We start from the raw sequence: 14,900 nt of genomic DNA on the forward strand, positions 1-14,900 counted from the left end.
AAAACAAGTATTTATATGTACTTGTATCACAGTGGTAGTTCTTTAAACATGATGCACAGAAGGAACTTGTGGAAGCTGGTTACATACAACTACTGCCGTGGTTTAGCCCCAGCCGGCAACTCAGCCCCACACAGCCGCTCGCTCACCCCCTCCGCGGGACGGGGGAGAGAATCCGAAGCGTAAAAGCGAGAAAACTCGTGGGTTGAGGTAAAGACAGTTTAACAGGGAAAGCAAAAGCCGCGCGCAAGCAAAGCAAAACAAGGAATCCATTCCCCGCTGCCCGTGGGACAGCCGGGCTCCAGCACGCGTAACCGTTACTTGGGAAGACAAATGCCCTCACTCCGAACGTCCCCCCACCGCTTCCTCGTCCTCCTCCTCCTCCTCCTCCTCCCCAGGTTTATACGCCGAGCGTGACGTCGTGTGGTCTGGCGCGTGGCTCTGGCCAGCCTGGGGCGGCCGTCCCGGCTGTGCCCCTCCAGCCCCCCGTGCCCCCCAGCCCTCTGGCCGGCCGGCCGGCGTGGGAGGCTGGAGGGTCCTTGGCTGCTTGGCAACAACCGAAAACACCAGCACGTTATCAACGTTATTCTTCATCCCAAATCCAAAACACAGCCTCACACTAGTGTCTGTGAAGAAAGTTAACTCTATCCCAGCTGAAGCCAGGACAGCTACATACACACACTACCCAAAGTCTTGTTAGCATGTCTTCAAATGAGTAACTGTTCTTGTTTTCACAGGTGTTTTCCTCAGTGCTTCTTCCTTTTCTCATGCTACTTCACAACTTTGTCTATTGTGAGAATTATATAGGAGGATTTTGGCATGATTGTTGTAGACTTACTAAGGATCTGCAAAGGTCTCTTGTAAATACAGAGAAGTGTTTTGTGGTTTTTTGGTAGTATTCTGGTTATGAAAGCTTTAATGTGACCTCCAAAGTGGTGCTTTTGTGCTTTTGTTCATTTTTCAAAACAAAGCACGTACCGCATGTTGGATGCTCTAAAGAAACATTATTTCATATGTGCAGGGTGTAGGACAGCTATCAAAAAGTTGAATTGGCATGACTGAGGATGTAGGAACATCTCAAATCGTTTTTCCACTAGGAAGATTGGTGGTGGCTTGCCCTGTGTTAAAACTTAAGGATGTCCTTTTCAAAGTTAATAGGCAAGAAGAAAGACTTTTTTTAAAAAAAAAAAAACACAACATTTGTGGTAGGCTGGTGATAATTGCAGCTGTGTTGAATCCCTTAGCACTTTGAATGTGCTTTCATTCATAATGCAAGAAATAGAGCTAAGTGAAGGAGCCCGAGTGAGCTGGTATCGCCCACGGTGGGCCTTAATACCGTGTTTGTTGTAGGCAGCAGCTTGTGTCTGTTCGCACACCTAGCTGGTTGTGGCACACAAGCGAAAACGCTGTTGCTCAGAGTTGTTCACTTTCTCTAAAGAAATGAGAGCTGTTGCCTCTGATGTATCATGAAAGGAAAGTGCGGGAGTTACCGGTGTCCCAGAGAGCTGTATTAGGAGGCATGGCAGGAGCTGTGTGTAGGGAGGAGGGGGAGCAAGGGGCTCTTCCCCTGTCGTCATCTCACTTTGCACCGTAGGGGTAATGTTAGAACTTCATGGAGATCATGGCTTCATCTTCAGCAGAAGAGTAGACAAAAACTTTCAAGGATATTAGGAAGTTGTCATACCTAAAATTTAGGTATGCAAAGGCTGGAAGAATTTGTTTTAAAATGTCTTAATGTGATGGGGGCCTGTTACAAGAATTGGAGCTGGCAGGCCCCATAGACTAAAACTATGGAAAGCAGCGTTTAATGTTACAACAGTGATTTTGGAGAGCAGAAATGGCTGACAAACAGCTTTGGGGGAAAAAAATCTGTTCAGAAGGTTCATCTTGTTCATGGTAGAAAGCTGATGCCCTAGACCTGACAATCCATGGGAAGATCGTAACATGGTGAATATTGAGCATGAACGTAGTTGTTGCTGCTACTTGCAGGTGCTGTGGAGTAAGAGTTGGGGTAAACCTTGGTGTAGTTTCTTCTCTTCCCTTCCTCCCATTTCTTTGCCTCTGTCTTCCAGAGCTCTGATTAGTATCAGATCTGTTTTAAGATCCTTTTTGTGCTCCATACTAATACAAAGTCAGACACTTATGACCTCTCTTACCCTTTGCTGCTTATGACGTATGCCTGCTGTTCAGAGTTTCTACAGTTCTTTTCTTAGAGAATCCAGGTCAAGAAGGAGTTAAATTACTTCTTTGTTCTCAGTTTTTAAAAAGTTCCATCATCGTAATAATTCATTCTCAGTGTTTTGCCTTACCCATTGTTCGGATTCAAGAGTAAGTGTGAGCTTCAGTTATATAAACCAGCAGACCCTAGAAAAGAAATTGGAAATGTGCAAACTCAGCGTGTAAGGGTGAAGCTCAGACTTTTTCGTCATGTTTGGTATGCGTGTTATTTCTGCTGGGGAAATGGAAGAGCCAGCAACTCTGTCCTCACATGGTAAGAAAATACTACCACTTAAGCTTGCATATTACTACATGGAATAAAGTCAAAACAATCATATGCTAATATTGTATAAATCTCTCTTTACTGTAGTGTTGCTCTGACTTCTCATAACACACTATTACATGTGAACATGTCATTATGAGTGACAAAAATGACAGTGTAATATCAGTTTAAGGAAATTCACTTCTAAGTAAGATGTCACCCAGACAAATTACTCCCTGTTTCAACTTGCCCTTAGACTAGATTTTCTTGTTCATTAACTACAGACAAGGTTGAAAGCATAAAAAATTATTTAAATATATGTTAGCATTTCTTATTATTACTAGTTTTCCTTTTGGATGAATCTTAATTAACAGCCACTCGCATGGTTCAAATGAGGTAGCATAGCACTTCAGGGGCCATCACTGTCTGCCTAGGCAGGTTGGAAAACGAAGCCACTTCTACTGCATAAGACAATTTTGCCACTTTGAATTTTCATTCATTCTTATCCTTGCTTTTAGGGGAAAAACTTCAGCACTTTATTTGTGAGATGACTCGGGAAACCTTTCTAGAGAAACTGTTGAAAAAGAGCAGATAAAAAGGGCCAAAAATGACTGCTATAGTTACTTTTAAAAATTGTTTTTAAACATGTAAAATATTCTCTTTTTTTGAGAGAGAGAGTGGGGGGGATGTGTGTGTTTTGTTTTCTAAAATGCTGTTGCAGGTTTTGCAGGTATTTGGCAAGTTCTTGCCCTGGATGCTTGTGCAGCACTGGCCATGCCTGTTGTATTGGCACAGTTAAGCTCCCTCTACTATTCTGTATTTTGCAACTGTATTTTCAACTGGTTGGCAGAGCCCTGGCAGTACCAGTGTGTGCACAGCGGATGTAACGCAAGAATCTAGCTTTTTAATCTCCATCGTTAGCATCTTAGATCACGTTGTAGCAATTAGTTATTTAGAAGCTTAAAATAAATTAGAACTGGGGGGAAGAGCTGGAAGTTGCTTGGAGGGGAGCAAAGCAGTGGGGACTGATTTCTGTAATTTCAAGCTGTCAGATACTATAAATAAGATACTTAAAAAAACAGAACTAGTAGTAGTATTCTCTTGTATTTTACTGATTTCTGTCACCTTTTTTGTTAGTTTCAAATTCTGTTGCTGGCCAAGCTGTGTCAGCTGGTTATAAATCAAAACTTTCCAGTTAGCAGTGACATCATGTTAGCAGAACGAGATTGTTGGGCAGAGCCTTTTGTTTTTTTATAGTTTAGGTTCTTGATGGGTTCAAGGTTCTGTTGTCCTTGGGCACCAGAGGGAGCTCAGCAAAGTAGTTTTGTGGTCTGAGAGGGCAGTATATTTTTTTTCTCTGATCCAGATTGTTTAGTGTGTTGCAGCAGGTGGGGAGGAGGTAGAATTTCAAGGGGCGGGGGGGGAGGATTCCTGGAATTAAAGGGCATTTGGGACTAGTGTCTTGCTGGGTATAAGACATGGTTAATAAAAATAAAATCTTGCTATTTTGGAGGATGAGCACTTCAAAGAATGCTGCAAACTTGAAAATAGATTTTGCTGTTTCACCTCATAAGATATATTTGCTATGGAGCATATTCCATTTGATAGTAGGGCAAGACGTCTGTAGCTATAAAGAGTATCTGCATCAAACTGAAACTTGTCATCTTTGCTCCTGAAAGAAGTGGCCTGAATTACATTTTGTATTAGATTAGGTGCTTGGATTGAGTAATTACACCAAAAGACCTAGCTACTCAAGCCACATGACAGTAATTCTCGGTCTGCTTTTCATTCTCCTTGTTGTCTTTTTCCTTCTCTCTCCTCTTTATTTTCTACTTTCTTAAACATGCTGTGGTTTTACAGAACTACCAGCTATCTTAACCATTGTCCCCTTCAGTGAGAGGAGCAAATCCCTCAATAATTACAACGTTCTTAAACCTGCATAGATTACAGTAACTGGTGCTTAAATAGGGATGTTATGTAAATATTGTCTGTGCAGTACCAGGCAAATACAGTTGTCTCTCTTACACTTGCAATATTGGTAGTATTTACCTCATGTTTGGAAGATCAGGCTTTATATCTTCGTGCCCTGACAAGTGACGTGATTTCCCCGTGCCCAGTGATCGTTCAGTGGAAGAGCCGGCACTCAAACCCGGAGAACTCCTAAATCCCAGTGCTATCCTATAAATGCTGGACGTGACTGCATCCCCACAAAAGTGTGTTCTGGCTGAACAATCCCTTCTGCATTTATTGGGTTTTCTGGGTGGATTTCAAAGTAGTTTGGTACTACTTTATCACTGTATAGTAGCAATTTTTCCTTAGAGAAAGAGACTCTGGAATCTAACAGTTTTAATGGATTGCAATTACTTAATATTACAGCGTGAATGCAGCCTAACTCAAATGGGCTTTTCAACGGAGATCATAATGACTGTAATTGCAAAAGGCTGCCTTGCTGAAGTAGAAGCTGCCAGATGCAATGCCATTCTGATCTAAAAAGGTCACAGTAAAAGGGACATTTAAATTAAGTTATAAATTACAATTGAAGAACAATATTTTGATGAGCAAGACCAGAGATGTCAGAGCTGCAAGATGTAATTCATGGGTTCATTACAGAACAGAGGTGCCTGACAGCTGAGCCATGCCAAAAGGAGAATTTATTGGCAACATCACGCAGACAGAAAATGGCAGCTCTGCTGAGAAGCTATAGCAGAAACTTGAAACCTTGTGGTAATGTGCAGGCTTTATGGTAATAAGGCTTGCCTGTGATCTAGCGTTGTTTAATGACTGTTGTAATATAAATTATGTTTTTGGGCACGTGCACATGCAGAATTTTTCTTTAATCTTAAAATCCTGTCCGGTGATGCAGAAGTTGCTGTATTTTCTGTTACAAAGTAGAAGTACATTTGTGTTGATTCCTTTTGTTGCAGTTGTATATGTACATAATGTCAGAGTGGTTCAAAATTTGGATGGCAGAGTTAATGCTAAAAATGGTGATTCTCTAGATGACAGGATAGTAATCTAGTGTTTATAGTAATACCTTGAAAAGTTCAACTAGAAGTTAATGAAACCATAGGCAGTCATCATTAGCTATTATTTATGTTTGAGTTGCTTGCCAATAAAGTGCTTATATATATTAAATGACCGAAAGTAATAAGCAGAGAATGAGGCAGACTGAAACACGTAAATTTAACTCTGGCGCTTAGAAAGAAAATATTTTTCCTTTCTGCTGCATTATCCTACTCCTGGCACTTAAAAAAGCTTTTTTTTTCCACTTGCTGAAAGTAACATTTTTCAGGAGACTTTAAACCTGTGTCAGTTCTTTTCACATCTGTGTCTTTTCTGTTACATGACTCTTCTTGTTGGCATCTGTCCTTATGGGTTTTGTGACCGTTATTAATGTAATTACTTGGTCAAAAGTTAATGCTCACATTTTTTATTGTTGATTTGGGACAGTTCGGATGGCCTGTAAACTCCGCTATTTTTCAGTAACCAGAGTAGTTGCCTGTTAGACCAATCGACTCTTTCTGGGCATGTCTGATTTTTTGCAGATTAAACTGCTTGGGCAGTAGGGCTGCCAGGGAAAACCACGTGTTGTCCTTGAGGCAAAGTGAAGATGCCCTCCAAGTTACAAAGAGGCTTTGGCATTACTGCATGTTTTTGGAGGGAGCAAAGAAGGAAAAGAAACAGAAGCACTATTCTCTGCAACACTGTCAAATTTCCCAAGTAAAAAATATTTTAGGTAGTGGCATACACAGAAAAAAGCATTTGCAAGGTGAGCTGGCAAAACAAACGGTCCTTTTTGCTTTAAGATGGATCTGTTCCCAGTGCTGGAGTGCAAACAAGGAGAAAAATTAATGTGTACCCAGTAGAAAAGACAACATCTTATCTTCATACCTTTAAGTAGCTATTGCATACCACAGGAGTCTGATTAAAAAAACCAAAAGTTTAAAAAAGTTTAAAGTCAGTAGCGTTTGAATATTGGCATTGAGCGCTCGGCATGGCAAGTCTAGCTTTCTACTGGTGACTTATGTTAGATGGACCGAGGTCATTGTTCCACGTGCGTGGAAGTGCAGTCACGGGAGCTGACACCGCTGTAGTCAGAGGCACATTTACAAGGCATCGTTCTGCGGTGCATTAGGAAATTTCACCTGGGGAGACAGGTTTGAAAGCAATGGTTTCTACGACGTGATCTCGGGTAATGCATCTCCCTGGCTCACGGCAGCGTGAGGTGCTATTGATGGCTCTGATGTGTTAACGCATCTCGTAGCAGTAGCTTGCAGAGATCAGGTAGCTGAAGCAGGGGAGTGGGGAGGAAATTATTTTTTGGAAGCTGAAGCATTGTTTTCTGTGGTCACTCTGCAAAGGTGCATACAATGATTGCACAGAGTATCTGTAACTTCCCCGTAGGTGCTGTATAGAAAGCTGAAAATGAGTAGAAAACCGCCCTAGCTTAGTTTTCTTTCTCGTTCCCACTATATTAGCTAAGCACTTGTTTTACTGCAGTGACACCCCATATACTATTGGTAAGGAAGAAAATAAATGTTCAGGCTGCCAGTTAAGGGGACATCACTGTTTGTTCTAAAAACACAGTGCAGGTAATGATCGGAGGTCTTTGCCCAGCAGTGACCTTTTATTTTTAGAAATACTTTACTTTCTTTAAAAATCCCTCAAGTATAAATAATTTTTGAATGCCCCAATAACTTGAAGGTGGAAGAGCACCTTCATCAGTGCAAGCTGTGAGCAAGTTTGTGTGAAGTATAACCCACGATGTACTGATTTCTTCTTTAACACAACTGATAATGTGTTCATCCCTGGCAGTAGGAGGTAGGCGGTATGACTTTTGAGTGGCGTGATTTTCTAGAGGGCCGTGCACTTCTGTTTTTATAGCTAACTGGTAGTTACTAACAAAGAAATTTCTGGTGTTTTGTATTGCAGACAGATTGGCTTTATAGGCTGCCACGATCCGTTCTGTGGCATTCATGACCAGAAAACTGAGATGCTAGTAGGATAGATGGGAAGATGGCATGTCATGATACGTGGTATCCAAAATCTGCCATTTCAGACAGTGCAGCAGAATGACAGACCATAGTGCCTTGTGTGAAACGGGCACTTTCTGTTCTGTGAAATTCCCTGTCCGTTTATGGTATCGTTTTTATTGAAAAAGTGATTACTTCTATAAGAAAACCGTGTGCTTGGATGCACAAGCTATTTAAAACCCGAGTTGACAAAAGCCAGCAAGTGAAAGTGAAGACTGCTTTGTTCCAGGTCTTACAGATGGGTTTTCTCTTCACAGCTGCACGAGGCCACGTACAGAGTGCAGGGCTTTGCTTTCGATTTCCCAGCTTTTGGCAAGTTCTGCTGCAGCTCTTGAAGACTTCTGGAATATTCTGCCCTGTCATTCTCAGAAGTACCATGGCTCTGGAGCCATGCTGGCTTTCTTACAGTGGGCTTCTCCCATCTAAAACCTACATTCAGTAGTGTTTCAGCTTTAAAAAAGCATATTGCATATATGTTTATAACACACACACATGCACGCATGTCTGTATTTTGCTGTAAATGCCATCGTATCAATCTAAGTTGCCATTTGACTTCCTTCCTTCCGCAAGTTGTATGGTGGCTTTCAAAAGTGAGTGCACAAACCTTTCATGGGTTATTTACTGGGAGAACTGTACAAAGCTGGCTTTCAGTGGAAACTGATTTTTATTATAGTCTCACAAAAAAAAAAAGTCTCTATGGCCAGTGATTTGTTTTTCCCTTCTGTCTCAATTCAGATGTCTGCCTTTATTTCTTAGTAGAAATCACTTAAACCTACTTAACAGAAGTAAATTTGAGTAATTTACTTACAGCCTTTAAAAGCTTCTGAATCATAGCACTGGATGCGGTATGAATGCAGGGCATTCTTGTGCACCGAAGAGCTTACAGCCTTTACCAAGACAAGACCAGACAGACAAAAGAAGCAATACAAGGGAAAAAACAGTGTTGCTAGCAGGTGGCCCTAGGGCAGAAGGGGTCTGACCGTTGTCAGATGGACATAACCAGTACTTATGGATTGTTGGAGAGACATAAATAGCTAAAGTGAGCAGCAGTAAGAAAGTAATCTTGCTGGCTTTATTTGAAGCAGAATTCTGTTCTAAAATTTGAGTCTTTTGACATAAGAAAAATGAGAAATTTTTTCCCCTTGTAATTGGGTTTTGCTGTAACTTTAATAGTTACAAAATAGTTAATATCTTGTCGCTGTTCGGAAATTGTGTCTTGATCCCTGTTCAGTTCATCAGTCTTGGGAAAGGTTCAAGAATTACAGTACTCGTTGAAATGTTTTCTGAGAGTGATTAAGCATAGGTCTAGCAGCATGGACGCTTCTAGAGAGTGGGATGCAGATGGATTGGGATGAATTCTGGGGAGGAAGGAAAAGCAGGAGGCAATGTACAGAATCATACTTCGGTTGTCCCTATTGTAAAGAAACTTTTGAGAGTCTGTAAAATACTGTGTTATTAATAGACCGCTTTGAAGCTTTGGTTTGCTTAGCACCTTGCTCAGAGAAACTACCCCTTGTCTGTAGGGAAGTAGTCATGCAAATCGTTCTGCCTTTTGGGTGTAGGAAGATAATTAAGTTTTTGTTATCCCAGCAATATTTCTTTTTCTTTCTGATTGTTTTTAGAAGACATAGAGCAGGCTCCTGTCTAGTTCTTCAATTCCTAATATTGCACTGCACTTTGAAGATAGGACAGGCTATAAATCTATGGTGTGCTAAATGTTTTCCATGAAGAGTTAAGAGCTGGAGAGTCTCATGGGTTCATTGCTGAATTTTTTTTGCCTGTGTAGTTGTTTTTCTACCTCACCCTGACTTTAAATGTCTACTATCTACTTCAGACAGCTTTTGATCATATAGATGCCAAATTTATGGCAGAAAATAAGGTACACTGTAGGCTGTGACCAGCTGAAACAGTAATGTCAACTTAGACATCCCTAGCTGCATTTATGTACTCCTGTAGCTATCTGTAGAAGGTTTGTTTCTTTTCCATACTTGTTTTCCAACAACGTGATGATCTTTACAGTGCAATAAAAATAAGGAGAATTTTCTGGACGGGTAAACTTGATATCCCATGGCTTCCAATCCCTCCTGTATGCTAGTTTTTCCAGTTGCTTTTACTAATCTGAACAAAACATGCTGCATGAAATACAATTCCTTTTGAAAACTATTTTGTTGGAGCTTTAGAAATTCCAAGGAAAATTTTTTTTACGTAAAAAATATTTTTTAAAGTTAGCCAAAAAATCTTCAGTGTTTTATGGGCTCAGACATTATGTGGGGGAAGTTTAGGAAGGAAGGGGGAAACATAATTGGTTTAATGCTATTTATTCTACTAATGAAGCCCCAATTACCTTTCAGGTTGTTTTTCATTTCACTTCATATAAACAGTAAAAATAATTAGGCATAGAACATCTCATGTGGCTCCCTTTTTAGTGTGTTTTCTCCAACAACAGATCACTGCTAATTCCATTGAATGATCTATTTGTCGTCTTTATTTTTTAGCTACATGAAAGTAACTATGATGCTGGAAAAGCCCTGCAGCGCTTGGTGAAGAAACCTGTGCCAAAACTGATTGAGAAGTGTTGGACTGAAGATGAAGTGGTAGGGAAATTAATTATTCCCTTGAGCCTTTATAGTTCATGTTGCTTCTCTTGCTTTTCTTTTTTTTCTAAAGAGGTTATCTTTATGGGAAAGAGGGGCAAATAATTTGCTGCATAGGATAAGTTTTTGTACAATTCTGAGTTGTTGGGCCCTCGTTCAATATACAGAACCTAATTAGACTGGGGAAAATACCTTTCTAATAGTAGAATAAGAGAGAAGATGAAGTGACTGGTTTTGAGAGGATGCTATAGGGTAAATGAATAGCTGCAAAACTTCTGGACTCTAAATTTCACTTTCACCTCCAGGAAGACTGGCCATATTCATTAATTGGAGTAGGACAAGATGTAAAAGGCATACAAAGTATTGTCCCTGGTTTTTTTGCTGCTGATATTGTCAGAGGCTTAAAGTGTCAGCTCAAGTTGGCTAACGGGAGTTTGGATATCGGTGCTGCCCCTAAACAGAATTTGAGATTACGTGCCTTCTTCCTCTCACACGGAACATTAGAAACCGTTTACTGGCATAGTTCTTGATGGATGAATTTTTAAAGAAGAGCAGGCCAAAAGTAGATTATCTGAAAGCTGGTGTTTAGCCATACAATCCACGTGTACTTTAAAAAGTAAAAGTACTTACTTAAAGTAAGTAGTCACAGTGCTGGTTCTTCCATATGGCTGCTGTTTCGGCATGTGCTGGTAGTTAGTTTTTCTAGGTTTGGGGCTCTAGTGCAGGCAGAGGAGGAACACTGTGAACGTGTCGTTCTTTCCTTCAGAGGTTGGGGCTTTTGGTATGTGTGGCTTTGGATTGAGATGTTACTGTTGTTATTAGCCTACTAAAAGATACTGCTCTGCAGTCCTGATTAGTGGAAAAAATAATTTTGACTTGAGAAAGACACCTCTTCATAAAAGCTGCAGTTGACAGAGAGAGTGTGCTGCTGGGAAAGCGCCTCACATTCAAATAGTCCACTTTTTATTTTTCAATTTCTGGCTATTTTTACAGAATTTGGGAGAGATGGTATCTGTGAGAATTAGTGAAGCAAAGGTGTTTCTTGCCATTCATTCTGCAGCTTAATTGTTGCAATTGTGAGGTTTCTGCTGGCTTAATTTTTATACATCTGATATAATGCAACTGTGCTTATTAAACAGTTTTCTGTAGGGTTGTAAGCTGAAATAAACTGTGTGAAGTTGGGAGCAAATTATAGATTCTTAATTTGCTGACACCTTGTAAACAGATTCTTAAGTATTGCATTCAACACAAGATGCATTTTCTGGCAGGATTTGGAATCCAAATGCTGCTGCATTACAACCCTTCTTTTGTCAGAGCTCGCAGCTTTGACTGTTTAAAAAAAAGAAAAAGCGTGAAACTCGTGCTTTTTCAGTACCCAGGAGAAACGCTGAACAAGTTCGCTTGGATTACATCCTAAAACTATTTTGCATTTTAATGCTGATATTGATGTTGCTTAACAGAATAGATTTATGTGAAATGTAACATGCAAGAAGACAGTACCTCTTTAGCAAGCTGACTAGGCATGTCTGGTTTTGTGAAAATGGAAAAATCTTATATTTCCTAGCTCAATAATTAGGCTGCAGTGTGCACTAAAATAGAAAATCAGATGATTGGAAGTTAGTTATGATAAAATATTTATCACAGAAGAACTTCAGACTCGCTTATGGTTTTTTACCTTTCACTTTTGTCAAAGCTTCTCTCTTATGTACCATATTGGAATAAATGGGGATGGAAATTCAACTTGTCATGCATACTTAGCAGGATACAAATGCAAAAAATCTAATACGGTGCAAGACAGCATTGCTCATGTAAAAGTGACAGAAGTTTTTGGGTTTTTTTTCTTTGAATTAATGACTTTTTAAGCTTTGATGAAGCAATAAATTGGTAAAGAATTTGAAGAAGTAAATAAAAATAAATTTTGTGGTCTTGTTAAGCTAGTGATAAAATTTGCATTGGTGCTATAAAATAGAACTGATGTGTAATGGGTGAAACTTTAATGGTTTCTTAGCACTTTTTAATTATTCAGACAATGGCTGGAGAGACTTTTTTTTAAGCTCTAGTTTCTCTGAAAGTCTTTCAGGGAGTTATTCCAATGAATTACATGTGCTTGCTCTCTCCTTATGTAAACCTTTTTGCAAGAGCTAGATTAGGGGTCGGCCAGGCCATATAAACCTGTATTAAAGTAGGCTTATTCTGAAATCCAGCAAAGAGCCTTTGTGGTAAGGAGACCGCCCGAAGTCATAGAGTGAAAGAGGATGATGTGCTGACACTGGCAGCAAAGCGGAGGAGAGGATGAGTAAAAAGGCTAGAACACAGCTTCCTGATAAGTTTTACAGTTATCTTGTCACAAAAGGGAGTTTTGTTCAGGGAACTGACCGTCGGAACAAATACTTCAAGTGCTCTGCCCTGTGTTTAGTAAGTTTGTTTTCTCTGCGTACATTCTTTCCCACATTCATGGTTAAATTGTACAGTGCTACTACCTCTTTTTCTGTGTAGATTTTTTTTTTTTCACTCTCCTTGGTTTTTTTCCATCAGCTGCACTATGTTGTGAGTGCCGTAGCTGCTGCAGCTCAGGGTTTTTTTGAGTGGTCCATAGTAAGCGATAGAGAATAGAGCCTTACAAATAAGAAAAAGCAAAGTTCATTGAAAAGTGAAACATTACTCCAAAACTGCAAACTCTGTGAGTACAGAATAATGATCATTGACTCTATAAATCATTGTCAGTCTCAGCTCATTTTATCGTACTTGTTCTGTTCCATCCAAGTTTCCAGAAACATTTGGCAGCCTTCCAGCCTCCGCAGAGCCAAAGATCAAACTGTGCTCTTATTTATAGACAGCTAAGCTCCACCTGCACAACTTCATAACATGTTTGTCCCTGGCAGTTTGTAGAAAACTCCAGATTGAAGCAGCTGTAGTGCACTTCGGAGCATTTCTGAGACTTGCAAGGGAAGTTTCTGTATTGTTGGCTCTGTGAAACTGAGGGAAAACTCGTTCTGTGTGATACCGAGGGTGCTAAAGCTGCATAGAATCTCCACAACAAAGTATTTTTCAGAAAACACTGATGTGTCAAACCCAAAGTCTGGCCAGAATAATGAAATTTTGATGACAACCTTAAGTGTCCTGTCTCCCCCATCTCATGATGGCAAGTGATGAGCAGGTGGAAGCTTCTAGTAATGTGGCTGGCTGATAATCCAAGAGACACTTCTAAGGGAAGTGGAAGATCCAGGTACAAACCATGTCTCTATTTGTGCTGGACTTAGAATTAATCTCTTCTTGTGGCTCAGCAAGTATCTGCTTATTTAATTTTTACACCTTGTATAAATAAGCAGATACCACACCAGGTATGAAGCTTTGGCTAGTTAACCTCCCCAACTGAGAGAGGTTCTCTGGCATGTGGCCAACTGAAATAATTTAGATCATGGCTTGTATTGTCTCAGTTTTTCCATTCCTGCCTTTAGAATCCTATAATCATATTCTGCCCCCTGCCATGCCTCCGGACCCCCGAAAAGTCACACTCCCCCTTTTGTTACTCTTAACTTTCTGCCAGTTTGTGTTGTTTTTTTTTTTTTTTTTTTAAGATGAGCATCAGACAAATTCTATTGCAGGGAAGATGTACGGTTGTGTGGCTGGGCGGAGAACAGGGAGCAGAGGGGAAGGAGCGTTGTGGTAAGGTCAAGTACTTGGGCAGGTGAAGTGTCAGTGTAGTCACACTGATGGAGGGAAAGAACTGACTTAGTACAAAACTAATTCTTAAGACTTGCCTAAGTCAAAACCCTCTGTAAGTTAGTTGGAGTATTGCTTGCACAAGTATTTTTACTGAGTCCACTTCCACTGTGCTGGATGATTAATGTAGCTGATTTTGTTGTGCACATGATAGCACTGTTGTGTCCAGCACAGATCTCGGCAGCATTCAGTAGTATTTGTGATATAACACTGTATGAATAACTCAAATTTATTGAAAATTTATGTATTTATAAAGCTTTTAACTTTTTCTGTGGGGTATCTGTTGCCCAAAGGTCAAGCCGTTCTTGTTAATTAAAACAATTTTGTTGCTTGTGACCAAACTGTCAAGTAAGAGCTCCTTCGCAGTGCTCAGAACTGATTAAAATAAAGGATGGATGTTATGTTATTTTTACTACTGATGATGTGGTTACAGAGTTTTAAATCAAATTAAACAGGATAAATTTTTCCAGTGATTGAATTAAATGGAAAGCTCTGTAAATATGAAGACGGAGGTTTGTTGTCTCCCTTGTGTTTCTAAACCGATGGCTATTTTTAAAACTACTTTTTTATTCTGGTATGTAAATTCAGAGGCATACTGTGAAAACCAGTCTTCCACACTGCTTAATAAAAGTGGCTGAAGAAACTTCTTCACTGCTGTGTCTACATGCAGCTCTAACGGCAGCTGTTTCCTGTTTATAAAGGCTTATGCTTCACCTGACACCATCGGTTTCCAGCAGTCATTTGGTGCGAGGCGTTGGTTTCTCTTGCAATGCTCATGATACGTCCATGCACAAATTTGTTGAGCAGTTGTCATATATAATGTCATATTTAAGCACCTTCTAAGCACGCACCCTATAGCCCAATATTCAGCAGCATCTCCTGGTGGACTCTCGTTAGGCTGCAGTTTCAAATAGCAAGCGGTGTGGTTCAAAGTAGATGCAGTATTTGGGAAGAAGCCATGGAGCAGGTCTTTTTTTATGCAGCTGGTGGCAGTGCCCTCCAAGTTTCCTACCATCGAATGCCACGTCTGACACGCGGCGTTGGTGCCCACTGCGAGAGCGAGGTCAGCGTAAC

The 14,900-nt window shown here is 40.2% G+C and overlaps 1 protein-coding gene across 1 annotated transcript in view; it reads left to right on the forward strand.

Annotated features, from left to right (window-relative positions):
* RERE (arginine-glutamic acid dipeptide repeats) overlaps positions 1-14,900 on the forward strand; it is a gene marked incomplete at its 3' end in the record, with an annotated part of 176,956 nt that overhangs the window by 87,523 nt on the left and 74,533 nt on the right. Inside the window, exon 9 of the mRNA XM_082009482.1 lies at positions 10,005-10,103. Within this exon, the coding sequence (XP_081865608.1) occupies positions 10,005-10,103 (99 nt within the window). The remainder of the gene's footprint in view (positions 1-10,004; positions 10,104-14,900) is intronic.

The sequence above is a fragment of the Phaethon aethereus genome (assembly GCF_964289735.1).
Source record: "Phaethon aethereus genome assembly, chromosome: 21".
Lineage (NCBI taxonomy): Eukaryota > Metazoa > Chordata > Aves > Phaethontiformes > Phaethontidae > Phaethon > Phaethon aethereus.